At 44.1% G+C, this 13,620-nt stretch overlaps 1 protein-coding gene across 1 annotated transcript in view; it reads right to left on the bottom strand.

Moving 5' to 3' along the window:
- Window positions 1-13,620, bottom strand: part of LOC133020353 (uncharacterized) — a 36,456-nt gene that overhangs the window by 8,834 nt on the left and 14,002 nt on the right. The window contains 2 exon segments of the mRNA XM_061086878.1: window positions 10,159-10,220; window positions 11,868-11,908. Of these exon segments, the coding sequence (XP_060942861.1) occupies window positions 10,159-10,220; window positions 11,868-11,908 (103 nt within the window).

The following is a 13,620-nucleotide window of genomic DNA, read 5'->3' as shown; positions in this document are numbered from 1 at the left end:
AACCAGCCCCCCCCCCACCCCCCCCCGGAGGGCGGCGCCACACATGAATCACCACAGCGCCGGAGTGTGGGAATTATCAGTTTATTTGCAAACATACAGTATATCCTGCATGCGTATGAATAAATATGACCCTTTTTTATTATTGTTCTGTGCTGATCCGTGCTCCGTGTGGGCGTGTACGGTTTCCTCGTGGCCATGTGTGATGTCATCATTTGTTTACATATCCCAGGTGTCATTTTTCATAAATAAATAAAAATAAATAAGAATATTCCCCGGTGCGGTTTGGGGATTTTCAGAATATGCGGCATGAAGTCCGAGAAAGAGGAAGCTGCACCGGCTGATGCTCTTATTTTGAAAAGACAGCCTCTGTTTCTATTCGGTTTCACTGACTCTGGTTCTCCGAGTCTCTCATTCCTTCTATCTTTCTTTTCTCCAGTTTGATTCACATCCCTCGTTCTTTCTCTCGCTTCTTTCTCTCATTATCTCATTCTTCTTAATTGCCGGCTCCATCGGAAACGGAAAAAGAAAACGGAGGCCGAACCCACCAATCTTCTTCTCTGGTCATCCTCTCCCTTTCCATCAGTCTTTCCAGTTTCCAACCACTCTCTCCATCTTCCCTCGCCCTCCTGCCCTCTTCCCAACTTCTCCTCCGTCTCCTGTCATCCTTCCTCCACCCGTCTGCTCCTCCTCTCCCTCCTCAGTAGCTGCACTACACTCCGGGCAGAGAAGTAGGCCAGGATTACTCTTGCTGGCTTGTCCCCAGTGAAGCGTGTGTTCCATGTGTATGTGTGTGTGTGTCTGCCTATATGTGTGTGTGTGTGTGTGTGTGTGTGTCTGCCTATGTGTGTGTGTGTGTAGGTGTGTGTGTGTGTGTGTGTGTGCTCACAGGCTGGCCAGCCAGCAGTCAGCCAGCAGACTATAGAACTGGGCATATGGAGCCTCGGTTTTGGGCCAGCAGGTATTTCTCAGCGTCTGCTCTCTTCTCCTTTGTTTAATATTCCTGCTTCCTGGCGTCCTGGCTGCAGACGTGTGTTTGCCAGCGGCTCACATGGCAGATCACTGCTGAGATCATGTTTCAGATGCTCAGAATGTTTAAAGAGTTAAAGCTCACTCCACCTTCTCAGCCTGAGTGAGTTTACAAAAGCTTCGGACTGTTTGACAGGAACTGACATTCAGGAAAGTTTCCCAAAGTAGAAACAATCGTAGAAAACTTTAAGTTTGAGAAACTGTTTCCATCTTCACAACCGCAAAGTAAAGTAGTTCTGGAATCAGGAGGATTTTTCTTTTTAATATTAACCGATTAAAAAAAAATCGTATTAATATAAGCTGATTTATAGTAATAATTAAAAGTATAAGCTGTGTAGTAAATGAATGGAATAAATGGATTAAAGTAAAAACTGGTGATATTGAAATATGTCTAGAATATCTAAAGAGTAAAAGAATAATACAAGTAAACATAATTTGAATCAAACAGTTCAAACACAAGTATATAAATGATAAATGATGGTGTGTGAACGTTAACAAATTCAATGCAATAAATTAAAAATCAGAAATGTTTTAAGCCTCAAATGAGCGGCAGACTTCAGCTCGAGGGGAACGGGGGGGCAACAAGCGTAAATCCTTCTTTCAGATACTGTATGGTCTCGATGAACACACACACACACACACACACACACACACACACACACACACACACACACACACACACACACACACACACACACACGGAGCAGCCCTCATTTCCAATCTCCTTTGCCTCAGACTTAATTGTTCTTTTAATTAGGTTACAGAGCAGTGCTTATGGCTGCAGGGAAGATGTGTATGTACATCAGGCGTGTGTGTGAGTGTGTGTATGTGTATCTGTGTGTGTGTGTGTGTGTGTGTGTCTGCATACAAGGCTGTGTGTGTCGGTCTGTATACATGTGTTTCCACCACCTCAGTGGATTGCACGGCGTGCCTGGAGGAAGCACAGCTCAGATCTGTGAGTACCAGCAGCTCCACAGAGAGACTCTCCTGCCAAAAACCTAAATTCCCCCGGACGGTCTCATGCTCAGCACCACCCCCCCCCCTACACCACCCCCCACCCCCCCCCTCTGAGCATCCTCCTCTCTGCTGTGGAGAACTTCCTCTTCTGTCTTCCTCTCAAACTCAGGTTGTTGTGTTCTGTCCACTCGGAAACAACACATCTCACTTTCACTTCTGTGGTTGGAGGAAACCTTTCACACCCTGAGCCCCTGGTGGAGGAAAGAGAGATCACACCTTACTGCTGTAGAACAGGTTTGTCACATTCTCAGTGTGTTTGTGTGAAGTCCATCATGAGATCAGGATTCAGGTGTTTAGTGTTCGATCACTCGAGGTTTTACATGTAGCTTCAGGCTTGGAGGGCTTGGGTCACGTGATGGAGGGAGTTCTGCTCTCTGCAGGGTCGCTGGTCCAATCCTCAGGTTCTCAGGTCTCTGAACCCCAAGCTGCTCATGATGGAGGACCAGCACCTTCATGGCAGCTCCACCATATGAACCTGTAAGTCCTGGCCACAGTAAAGGTGACTCAGCAGTAGGGTTGCAAAATTCCGGGAATATTCAAAGTTGGAAACTTTCCATGGGAATTAACGGGAATAAACGGGAATTAACAGGAATAAACTGGGAATTTTGTGGATAATTTATACTAACTGTATTTACCTTGTCATATACAGACATAAATATAAACATTTTGTTGTGTCATAGGCTGATTTGAGCCCTGAGGAAACTTTGGGCACTTGACTATATGCTTCTGCATCGTTGTGTCATTCTTAACATAGGTCTTTGCACAGTATTTGCAAATGTACACAGCCTTTCCTTCTACATTGGATGAGGTGAAATGTCTCCACACATGAGAGAGTGCACGTGGCATTGTTCTGTAGAATAAGATGAGAAAAAAGTTTGTAAAAAAACACTAATGCAATGCCAGAGATATAAATAGTTAGCCAAACAATTGGAATCGTCTGTAAACATATTTTACAATTGATGGATAAATGAATGGAAATAGTCTAGATGAACAGATGAACAATCCTCAATCAGCATGCTAATATATTATCCCAGTAATATCATGGAAACTTACCTGACTAGTCCTGCACTCTACAGCAGGCCTCAATAGCCCTGCTGTAGAGTGAAGGATGCTGGGAGTTATCTGTGCATGTGATGGAAGAATGACCAGTGGAGGGTTGAAACTCTCCTTTGCAAACATATTCACAAATAACAGTTCGTCTCATAGGGCTTTAACATGGTGAGACGTCCTCTGTCCTTAACCCTCAACAAGAGTCAGGACAAACTACTAAAAAACACTTTTAACAGGTGAAGATACGTAGAAACCTCAGAGAGACACATGTGAGGATGGAAAGTTTCCGGAAATTTACCGGAAAGTTTCCGCCCCTTTGCAACCCTAGTTATGGTAGAAACTGGTGCGATAACACATCAGAACTAAATGTGGTGGAACTTAAAGCTCCTTGTTTTCTTCTTGTTTCGAACCACAAGGATTTCCCACTTTGTGAGAGTCTCCATCACAGCCTCCTCCCCTCCTGCAGGAGCCCCTCCCTCCCTCCCTCCCCGGGGGGGTGGACGGGTGGTCGTGCCCGTGTGGCGCTCGGGGGGGTCGTGATGCTGGAGGCGTCATCTGCCCCCCCCGAGGCAGATCGGGCTCCAGGTGAGGAGGAGGAGCCAAACTGAGAGCTTCTCTAAAGGAGCCTGAAGAAGAGCTTCACCTGAGTGCTGAGGAGACCTGGTCACAGTCACTCATCAAACTGCTGCGGTGCATCAAACAGAAGCTCAACACCTTCATCTCTGAAGGGAATAATATAGAACGCTTGCTGACTTCAATGCTGCTTTCCCCTCTGACTTTATAATATTGTATTTTACAATTAAATGTAGATAGCCTGTTATATATCTGAAGACCAATGTTGTCTGTATGAATATGAGAAAGAAAGAACAAGGAAATGTTTTGGACAATCTGAAGTGGTGCATAGCTGTTAATATTGAGGTGATATAATATATAGTAATTGTTGATTTTCAATCATGAATACTGACGTCTGTGAATACACACTTATATATATTTCCCATATTATAACACTCATTCTTGCCAGAAGTGCCTTTTGAGTACTTAATGCTTTATGTACTAATTTCTAGATTTCATCACCGGTCGGCATCAGGGCCTTTATCCAGGATGTGTGATCAGGACCTGGTCCCACAGAGGTCACGACCTGCTGCTACACAGGCCTGGTCCCACAGAGGTCACGACCTGCTGCTACACAACCCCTGGGTCAGGTGTGTAGCAGGCGACACACAGACACACACTGAGGAGGAGTGAGGAGCAGAGGAGGTGGTCAGCAGCTCTGTGATGAGAGTCCAGCTTGTTTCTCATTTTGCTGCTGATAAAACAATAAAACACCTCGGAGTGTTTAATGAAGCAACAACCACTTCCTGTGTGTGTGTGTGTGTGTGTGTGTGTGTGTGTGTGTGTGTCCCCCCCAGTGACTGTGGAGAGTCCTTGTCCAGCAGTAATAGGGACGTCCTTGTTTTCCAGCTCATTATTGTCCCTTGTTATAATTTCTGCCATAACTTCACGTGAATGCTGCTTCAGCTGCGGTTGGTTCATGGTTCCCGGAGGATGAGCCCCTAATATTTTGTTGCTGCCCCCCCCCCCCCACGTGAACTTTTTGCCTCCGCAGCCCTGATTATTAGGACACATTTCTCCTAAAATCTGACATGGAGATTGCAATCAAACGTCCCGAGCACATTCATGGTCCCGGGGGGGTGAACCTACTTAATTTTAATGAACCCTTTTGCCGTGTGAGACAGAATCGTTGCCACGGAGCAGTTACGGCGGATTATTGGACCAATAGCTTAGTCTGTTGCTCTTTGGGAATCGCTCCCTTCGTCGCCCCCCCCCCCAGAGTCGCTCGCTGCTCCTCAGAACCCCCCGACCCCCCCCGACCGGTGGAGAGATGATTAAACCCTGAGTCGGGCTCCCTCCTCCAGGTGAAAGTGTTTAACGCCGGGTAGCAGAGCTGCGCAGGTGAAAGTGTTTAGTGCTGGGTGATGCAACCTCGCATGGCCCCCCCCCCCGCTTCTGCAGCTGCGCATAATTATAGTTATTCCTCCACCCCCCCCCCCCTGGTTTGATTGCTTCCCCATGTACGTACAGATTAGCAGGAACAGGACATGTTATACAGAATAAAGTACAGAGCGCTCGATTAATCCCTTCACTCAAACAACCACATCCAGCTCCGTCTAATAGAGAATCTGAGATTATTATAAGTAATCATTATTATTATTAATAATACTTCTTTATGAGAGCTGTTATGTAAACGTGCTCAGACAGAAGCTCGGATTATTGAAGTCATAAAACAGTGAAACCTCTCGAGCGTCCGAGAGTTTCAACCGAGGCCGAAACAACAGAAGAAGAAACACTAAAGTTATTCTTATTCTCCCGTGTTCAGGTGAGTTCTGCTTCCAAACTGGTCTCAGTGGATCCACTGGGGGGGGGGGAAGGGAGAGGGGGGTGGGGGCTAATTGACCATCGTTTTACTGATGGGGGGGGGGGGGGATCAGCTCTCCTCTGACGGGTTAAGGCAAGCGTGGCCGTTCCTAATCAGGGTTCTGCAAGTGGGGCGGAAAACACCTGTTCTGGGTGCAGGTGCACGAGCAGCACATGGTTGCACTCTTCTGCCCCCCCCCCCCGGCTCACCCCCCCGGCCCCTCGGCCCCGGCTCCCCCCCCGGCTCCCCCCCGGCCCCCCCGGCTCGCTCTCACTCTTCTTCTCCTTTTCAAACATTTGCTGACACACATTCCTTCACTCGGCTTGAACCAGATTTCTTTGCACTCGTCTGCATATTGAAGATTATAAAGTAAAGAGATTTATATATAAAAGGCTATTTTTTGGTTCTTGTTTTATTCAGTTTTTACCCCTTTATCTAAAATATGTCTTTCTTAAACAAATGTATCAGATGTTATGAGGTTTTGAAATCAGTCAGATACAGATTCCTTCGCTCTGCAGATTTCAGTTCAGACACGAGGTCCCAGCTGCTTCTCTCTGGTTCCAGCAACAAGTTCACGAAGCTTCGCTCGGGATCGTTCAGACGTCTCCAGGGAGGAGGAGGAATTAACAGAAGGTAAAGATAGAAATGAAAGGTCAACGAAATTAGGACACACCCAAAAAATACTTTCATTATTGCTTTTTTTTGTGCATTTACCATCGTGTTAATATGTCTGTGAAGATTAAAAACCTTTACGTGGATTAAGGGAAATTATTCATTGTTCTGACCCTTTCATCATTTAAATTTAACATTTACATTAATATCATGGCTCCAAAATATGAACACACATGTGGAGTAAAGTATCTATTAATGACTTATCATGATTTCAAGCTTAGAGTTTCTTATATTTCCGGTGGAACAAACTATGAGTTCACAGATCTGCAAATCAAGAATCTGATGATCAGGTATTTTTTGTGTAGTTTTACCAATTTTTGAAGATTTTTCCAATCTGAATTATTTGAATAATTAACAAATATCAACCATTATGAGCAGATTGTAGATATATTAGAAATTGCATAACAATATTCAAGTTGTATAAGTTGATTTTGGAAACTGTTTCACCTTTACAGATAATAAACAACAAACAACAAAAATAGAAATTAAAAGAATTAATATATATTTATTTGTAATGACCCATTTCCTTAGTTTATTGATTAGAACTGCGACTTAAAGTAATTATACAATGTTCTTATCCAGAACAGGTTAAACTGAGTGAAACTGTAAAAGCAAAGCCTCACAATAATCTTAGGATAATAAACAGAATAATGAACTTAATTTATAAAGCATTTATCTAAACGTGGAGGTTTAAATACGTTTAACAAAATACATTAAAGTGAAGAGTGCAAATCTAGAGAAAATGTATTTAAACAAATTAGAGTTTTTATGTTTCTGTAATCAAGCTTCAGCTAACTGTTTCCTGACTAAATTAATGGCCTCTTTTGATTCTGTTTATCTGCAAAATGATGTTTTAGTTTGAGTCTGAGCTGGGAACCGATGTGGTGAAGCTGAGTTTATATCTCATGTCCGATCTGTTTGATTCTTCCTTAGATTCAGTGAGTGTGAGATGTAAGTCGTGATGCAGCCGACGTTTCCTGGACCTCGATGACGACGGATCCGTATTCCTGGGACAAGGTTCACGTCCACGTTGTCTCTTCCGTCCTGAGTTTCCTTCCTCGGCTCTTTTGTCTTCATTGCAAACAGGCTGCATCTTGCTTTTCACTGGAGGAAGCAGTGCATGGATAACATGGTTACACCGTTACTGATGCATAAAGCTGCGTGTCTGGTTCTTGTCAAGACCTTGCCACCAAAGTCAATTTGCCCGTGCCCTGGCAGAATGTAATATTTCTTTAATCAGATCAACACGGAAATTACGTCGGTGGACGAGAGGAAATAATTAAACTCGGGGCTCCAGGAATAATTTCACCCTCTGAGAATTACTGTAAACCCCATATAAAGAAAAAAAAACAAAAAACACACAAAGCCACGCTGTCGTCTTCTGCTGCTGGAGATAAGGAGGAAGCCAGGAACGTAGATAGGCGGATGAGATTTCCTTCAGTCTGCCTCTGTCTTGCCTCCAGCCTTTCAGCAGGTTCCTCTCCCCCCCCCCCCACTCGTCCATTCCTACATCTCCATCCTGCAGCGTGATGTCCGGAGCTCCAGCGGCCGGGGGGGTGCAGGTGGAGGTGGAGAAGTCTGTGAACCTGGTGAAGCATCTCAGAGGAAACAGGAAGGAGCCTGTTGGTGGGTGATGTAAAGGAACCTGACCAGAACCCTCTAATGGTTTTTGGATCCCACTGGAGGAGACCACCACCACCACCACATCCCTTTACCCAGCATGCATCACTCCTTAGATAATACAAGCATCAAGGTCAATCACAAACAAAACTGCGTACCTGCCTTTTTATTGTTTAATTAAATTATCTGAAGAAACACTTTAAAATCATTTAATTAGATTTGTAAGGAAAAGTTAAATGCATTCGTTTTCTTGAGAATAGAAAATAAGTTTATTGTTATATTATTGAATCTTTAATTCAAGTTAAATGCATTGTCAAGCCACTCAACAATATTTACTTCTTGAGTCAGGTGGATTTGACAGTTCTCTCTCTCTGTCTGTCAGACATCAACAATAGATCTTCGCACACCTGATCAAATTGATACAGAACAATGGAGCTCAGCAGAGAGCAGATCTCCACAAGGCCGCACAGAAGTGCCAAAAAACTGAAAGACTGGAAATATCAATGGATTCTCTCCAGGTCTCATTGTTTCCTCGAGTTTCAATAGAATTGGTTCAGTATTTTTTGTGAAACTTGCAGACAAACAGAGAAAAAGCAAAGAAATCACAAAGTTTTGTCTGAGCTTATGACAATAATAAGCTTTATTTGTACGACACTTAAAAATTAAAAGTAACAAAAGGATAAAACAAGAAGCAGTTTTGAATTTAAAACATAAATATAGTAAATTTAAATTCACACAGAGATGAAAGATAAGAGTTAAGAGCAGTAACAGACGTATGAAGTTCCTTCTGAGTCTTTACAGCCTGAGATCCGGCTCCTGCAGCCTCAGGACTCAGTGAACTGTTGATGCTCATAGTGAAACTTTACAAGTCATCAGTAAAATCTTAAAATCACTGGCTGGGCTTGATTTCCAGTCGAGGAGAATCCGGCAGCTGTTCAGGAAAATGTTATCACGTCCTGAGCTATCGACCACAATCAGCTTCTAAAAACATCTGATGTGAGAGGTCGGGCTTCATGATGAAATGTTCCTGAAATGTTCCTGAATGTGTGAGTCATGTAATCTAAATCTTTCCACTGATTGGTCGCTGCCTATCAGATCTGGCTCGTGAGTTTGTTTCCAGACCGAACCGTCGTCCTGAGCCTGTGAGAATAAATCAACACAACGAGAACCTGACTCCTCCTGACGTCCTGGTTCCCTTCAGCTCCAGAGCTCTAGGAGAAGTGATCCACCTCAGAACTCTGGAGCCGCTTTCTGACCTGAGGTCTGGACGTGTTCCACAGGGGAGAACCCGAATGTCAGAGTCAGTGGATCTTTGGAATCTTTCCAGATCTTTTCCTGCCGGGTTCCGAGGAAAATGTCAGCAACATTTACGAGTCAGGAAAGAGCAGGAAGAGGAGGAGCCAGATGTGTAGAGGAGGAGGAGCCAGACGTGTAGAGGAGGAGGAGCCAGCCGTGTAGAGGAGCGTTGTTGATGTGCGTTAAAGTAAAACACGTGGTAGAAATTGCTTTATGTGTGGCCAGGAAATGTATAGCAATGACTTGGAAGTCTAATTCCCCGACTCTCATAGTCAGATGGTCTGTGGAAATGAACAGTTGTATTCCTCTTGAAAAGATTACATATAGTCTCAGAAAGAAATATGTTATTTTTGAAAATCTGGCAGCCTTATTTGGAGTACAAATAACCAACGGTACAATAGGAGTGTAACTATTTGGAGCTCTGAATTACATGATGTGCTGTGTCATTGTGTTATTTCTCTGTGATGTGTCATCGTATACACCAACTTTTTTCTTTTTCTTTTTTTATCTTTGGGTTGGTGGAACTATTTACTTTATTTATTTAATTAGTTAATTTCATCTATGTGTGTATTTTTTTATTTTGTTATGTGATTTTCTGTAATGTTTATTATAGAGTGCTCTGTATGCTCTGCATGTTCTCATGCATTGTGAAAATATTTGGAAAAATAAAATATTCCAGAAAAAGTAAAACACGTGGGCGTTTATACCTTATATAGTTCACTCATGCTCTCCCACAATGCATCGTGAAGAGTAGTGTACAACTAACCAAGCAGCCGACCTGTCAAAAAAATGTATATACTTTTATTTCTCATGTAGTTTTGTTTTTGACCATAAAATATTAATATTAATTGTAAAGTCAACCCTTGAATTTACTTGGATTTTCCAACGTTGATGTTGTACATCACACACACACACACACACACACACACACACACACACACACACACACACACACACACACACACACACACACACACACACACACACACACACAGTGTTTTATATGGGGCCTTGCTCCAGGGGCTCTTGATGGTCTTTTGGAACGTGGGACAGATCATCACTCTCTCTCTCTCTCTCTCTCTCTCTCTCTCTCTCTCTCTCTCTCTCTCTCTCTCTCTCCTCTCTCTCGCCCCCCGGCCCCTCAGACCCCTCTGCGTCTCTCAAGGTGACTGTGCCGCCGCTCGGCCGCCGCTCGGCCGCCGCTCACACGTCTTGTTAGTAGATGAAGATGAAGAGTTCTCGGGGACTCAACACAATGCTCCTTGATCAGCCGCTCAGACGGGAGATTAATTCTCTCTTCTCCTGAATGAGCAATCCTCCTGCTCCGTAATTATTTAAGTTCCATTTTAGGTTAATTACGGTCATTAGCGATCGCTGTTCTACGTACGGAGGCTAATTTTGAAAGAGGTGGCTTGAGGTTTAATGGAGGAAAAAATCCCACATGCGTCTCTGGAATGAGCAGATCATTGGTTCCGAGGGTTTGATACCAAACAGCAGGGAAACAGCTGAGGAGGGAACCATTACTCTAATGAGGTGACACACGCAGATGCTGCAAATTAGATTTAGTTCAGGTGCGCCCCTACTGGTCGCTGCTGGGAGGCTGACACTGGTAGTGGTGTGTTTGTGTGTTTGTGTTTGTGTGTATTTGTATTTAAATGTTGTAATATTCTGCGTGCACGCCCCAAGGGACCTGTGGAGTTGGACATCAGAGAGATTAGTGGTTTGTAATCTCTCTTCTTCGGGTTTCGGGATCCGATCGATCGTTTTCTCTACGCTGCACATGTCAATAATCGGAGTCTCGTCAGTAGCTGTGCACGTCAGAGACAGAATCACACAAAGTCAGATCCAGTCTCTGCATCGGGTGAGAGGAAGAAACTGCTCGTTGGGTTCGGGTCCTGCTTGGATGATGTGAGAGTCACTCTGATACATGACAGTGAGTTTACAGCTACATCTTCTTCTTTTAGATGGAAAAGCCCACGTTGTGTATTCATATCAAATGTAGTAACTAAGACACATAGGCTGTGATCTTCCTCTTCACTGTGATATGACCTAACACACATGTTCTCTATAAATAAACCTTCCACCCTGATATGAAGAAGTTTGCGAGTCCTCGTGCAAACAGGAGATGAAACAGAGGATGTGCAGTGAGAGGGAAGTTGCCGGGATGATGAAGGCGTGTTTGGCTCGGTGGTTTCTCCTCAGTGGAGCAGCCCAGCGTGAGGAGAAGCTTGTTAAAACCCTAATAGTAGCTATCAAAGGCTATTGATTATCTCTCCCGCCCTGTTTGGGTGACAAAGTGAGCATTAGCTGGAGCCGTGGAGAGCTTCTGAAGACACGTGTCCTCCGGGGCCGCCCGTCCCCTGGGCTGTCCGCTGCTCCGATCACACGCACACTGACACACAAACACACACACACACACACACCAAGCATACGCACTCGCTTGTGTGTCCTTTTTTTAAAGCCAACACACTACTATCCTTTCACCCTCCTGCCACCAGATAATCCATTTTACAGCCAGGGATCAAACACTGAGCCCTCTGGCTATGTGCTGCAGCGACTACTGTAACACACACACACACACACACACACACACACACACACACACACACACAGTACTAAGTTCTCATAAAGCCGGGTTAGGGAAGTTTCTTTCCCCCGTGCAGCGTTTTATTAGGTTATTCTTTTTTCCTTTTGGGCCGTGATGCATAAACAATGTTGTCCTTGGAGAACCCTAAATGAACGAGGCACTAATACAGGGAACAAGGAGCACTCTCTCTCTCTCTCTCTCTCTCTCTCTCTCTCTCTCTCTCTCTCTCTCGCTCCTGGTCCCGGCCAATAGAGCGAGCTGCATAGCCGATGAACTCCTCCTCCCATTCTTCTTGTTTAAGTGCATTTCTCCTCAGCCGGCTTCAGAATACTCAGAGAAATACAGTAAAGCTGGGGAGAAAACAGGAGAATGGGTTATTTCAGGCACGTTATACATAAGGCATTATAACAACCAAATTAATGGATGTCTGTTAAAATATTCACGGGATTAACCCCCGGATTTAGGGCGGGCGACATGGAAATTCAGAAACCCCAAAATGGTGTGTTTGTGTCTTTTCTGCCTGAACGAGCGGCGTCTGGTTTGCAGACGTCAGCGGCTTCGACTCGGTTTCCTGCTCGACTTACGTACGTGAAGCAGTTTCTGAACCTGGGGAGTAAACTGTGACTCTGATTCAGTCTGTGGTGATCCTGAGTTGATCCCTCACATGCATTTAAAAATCATGAATCATTAGAAGATAAACAATAATGGACTTGTTTGTGTAAATTGCAGATCGGGAAAAAGCAAAAGTCCTTCATGAGATTGAAATCAGACAAATACAAAGAGCAAGTGGTATTTATTTGTTATCATATTATTGTGACTGTAACTGAATTTGGGATTTTATTAGATCTCAGACTTGACTGTCTGTGTCCTCACTGTACTTTCACAAAACCTCCGTGAAGCCGGATAACATCCCATAATCTAAACGTCTATATTCTTATTGTGTGTGTCGGTGGGAAGGACCAATATTTACAGAGCAGGCCTCACCTCGGCCACTGAGGCGTGACACTGCAGATGTGTTAGTAGCTCAGGAAGAGGATATTCAATTTATTCATGATGCAAACCACAGGGCTTGTGCGTGTGTGTGTGTGTGTGTGTGTGTGTGTGTGTGTGTGTGTGTGTGTGTGTGTGCAGGCGCATGGTGAGTGTGGACTGAACCATGAAATGAAAACACCCTATAACCATTTCACTGCATCTCTCAATTAGGACATCATCTAAGCAGAGGGAGCATTCATGAGTGGCTTCTTCTTTATTTACAATTACACACCGCAGTGCAGACGACTGTGGAGACGCTCGTGTGATCCTCCTGAGAAGAACCCAGGGAACAACAGCTCGTACGCTACGACTCAATATCCACAGCAACTTGTGGTCTGGAGACTGCTCGTGCTTAATAGTTAATATCCACCGGGCCGGCTGCAGCTGCGGCACAAATCCCCATAAAGACTGAAGCTTCAGCTCAGCTTCACTACAGGGCTCATGTGTTATTGAACACTATTGTTTTCTTCAGCCCAACTTCCATCTTGAGTCTCAGGTCCAGAGTTTACATGTTGCTCCTCTGCGAACAGGCCATACCTTATATTAATGACTCCATATTACTACTATTAAATAATCACCAGCTGCATCACATCCTGGTTTGAACATTTTGAGTCAAATGACATTAAACATCATTTTTCTCATTCATTTATTATAATTTCTTCTGAGCTGAACCTGTGTGACCCTGTGAGTTTCCTGTGTACGACCTCGTCTGGGATTAAATCAATTTAAAATAAAAACCATAGCAGCCTGGACCTTAATTAGTTTAGCAGCAGAAAGCTTCTGTTCTCGGCCTCACTATGTTTAACGCCCGTGATGATGTCATTACGAGAAAGAGGAAAATATCCACAGTTCAAATAATATCAATATATACGTTTGGAAATATTTTTCAGTGGGTTTTAATGCT

Source organism: Limanda limanda, chromosome 15 (assembly GCF_963576545.1).
Source record: "Limanda limanda chromosome 15, fLimLim1.1, whole genome shotgun sequence".
NCBI lineage: Eukaryota > Metazoa > Chordata > Actinopteri > Pleuronectiformes > Pleuronectidae > Limanda > Limanda limanda.
This window is presented reverse-complemented; position numbering and strand designations above follow the sequence as displayed.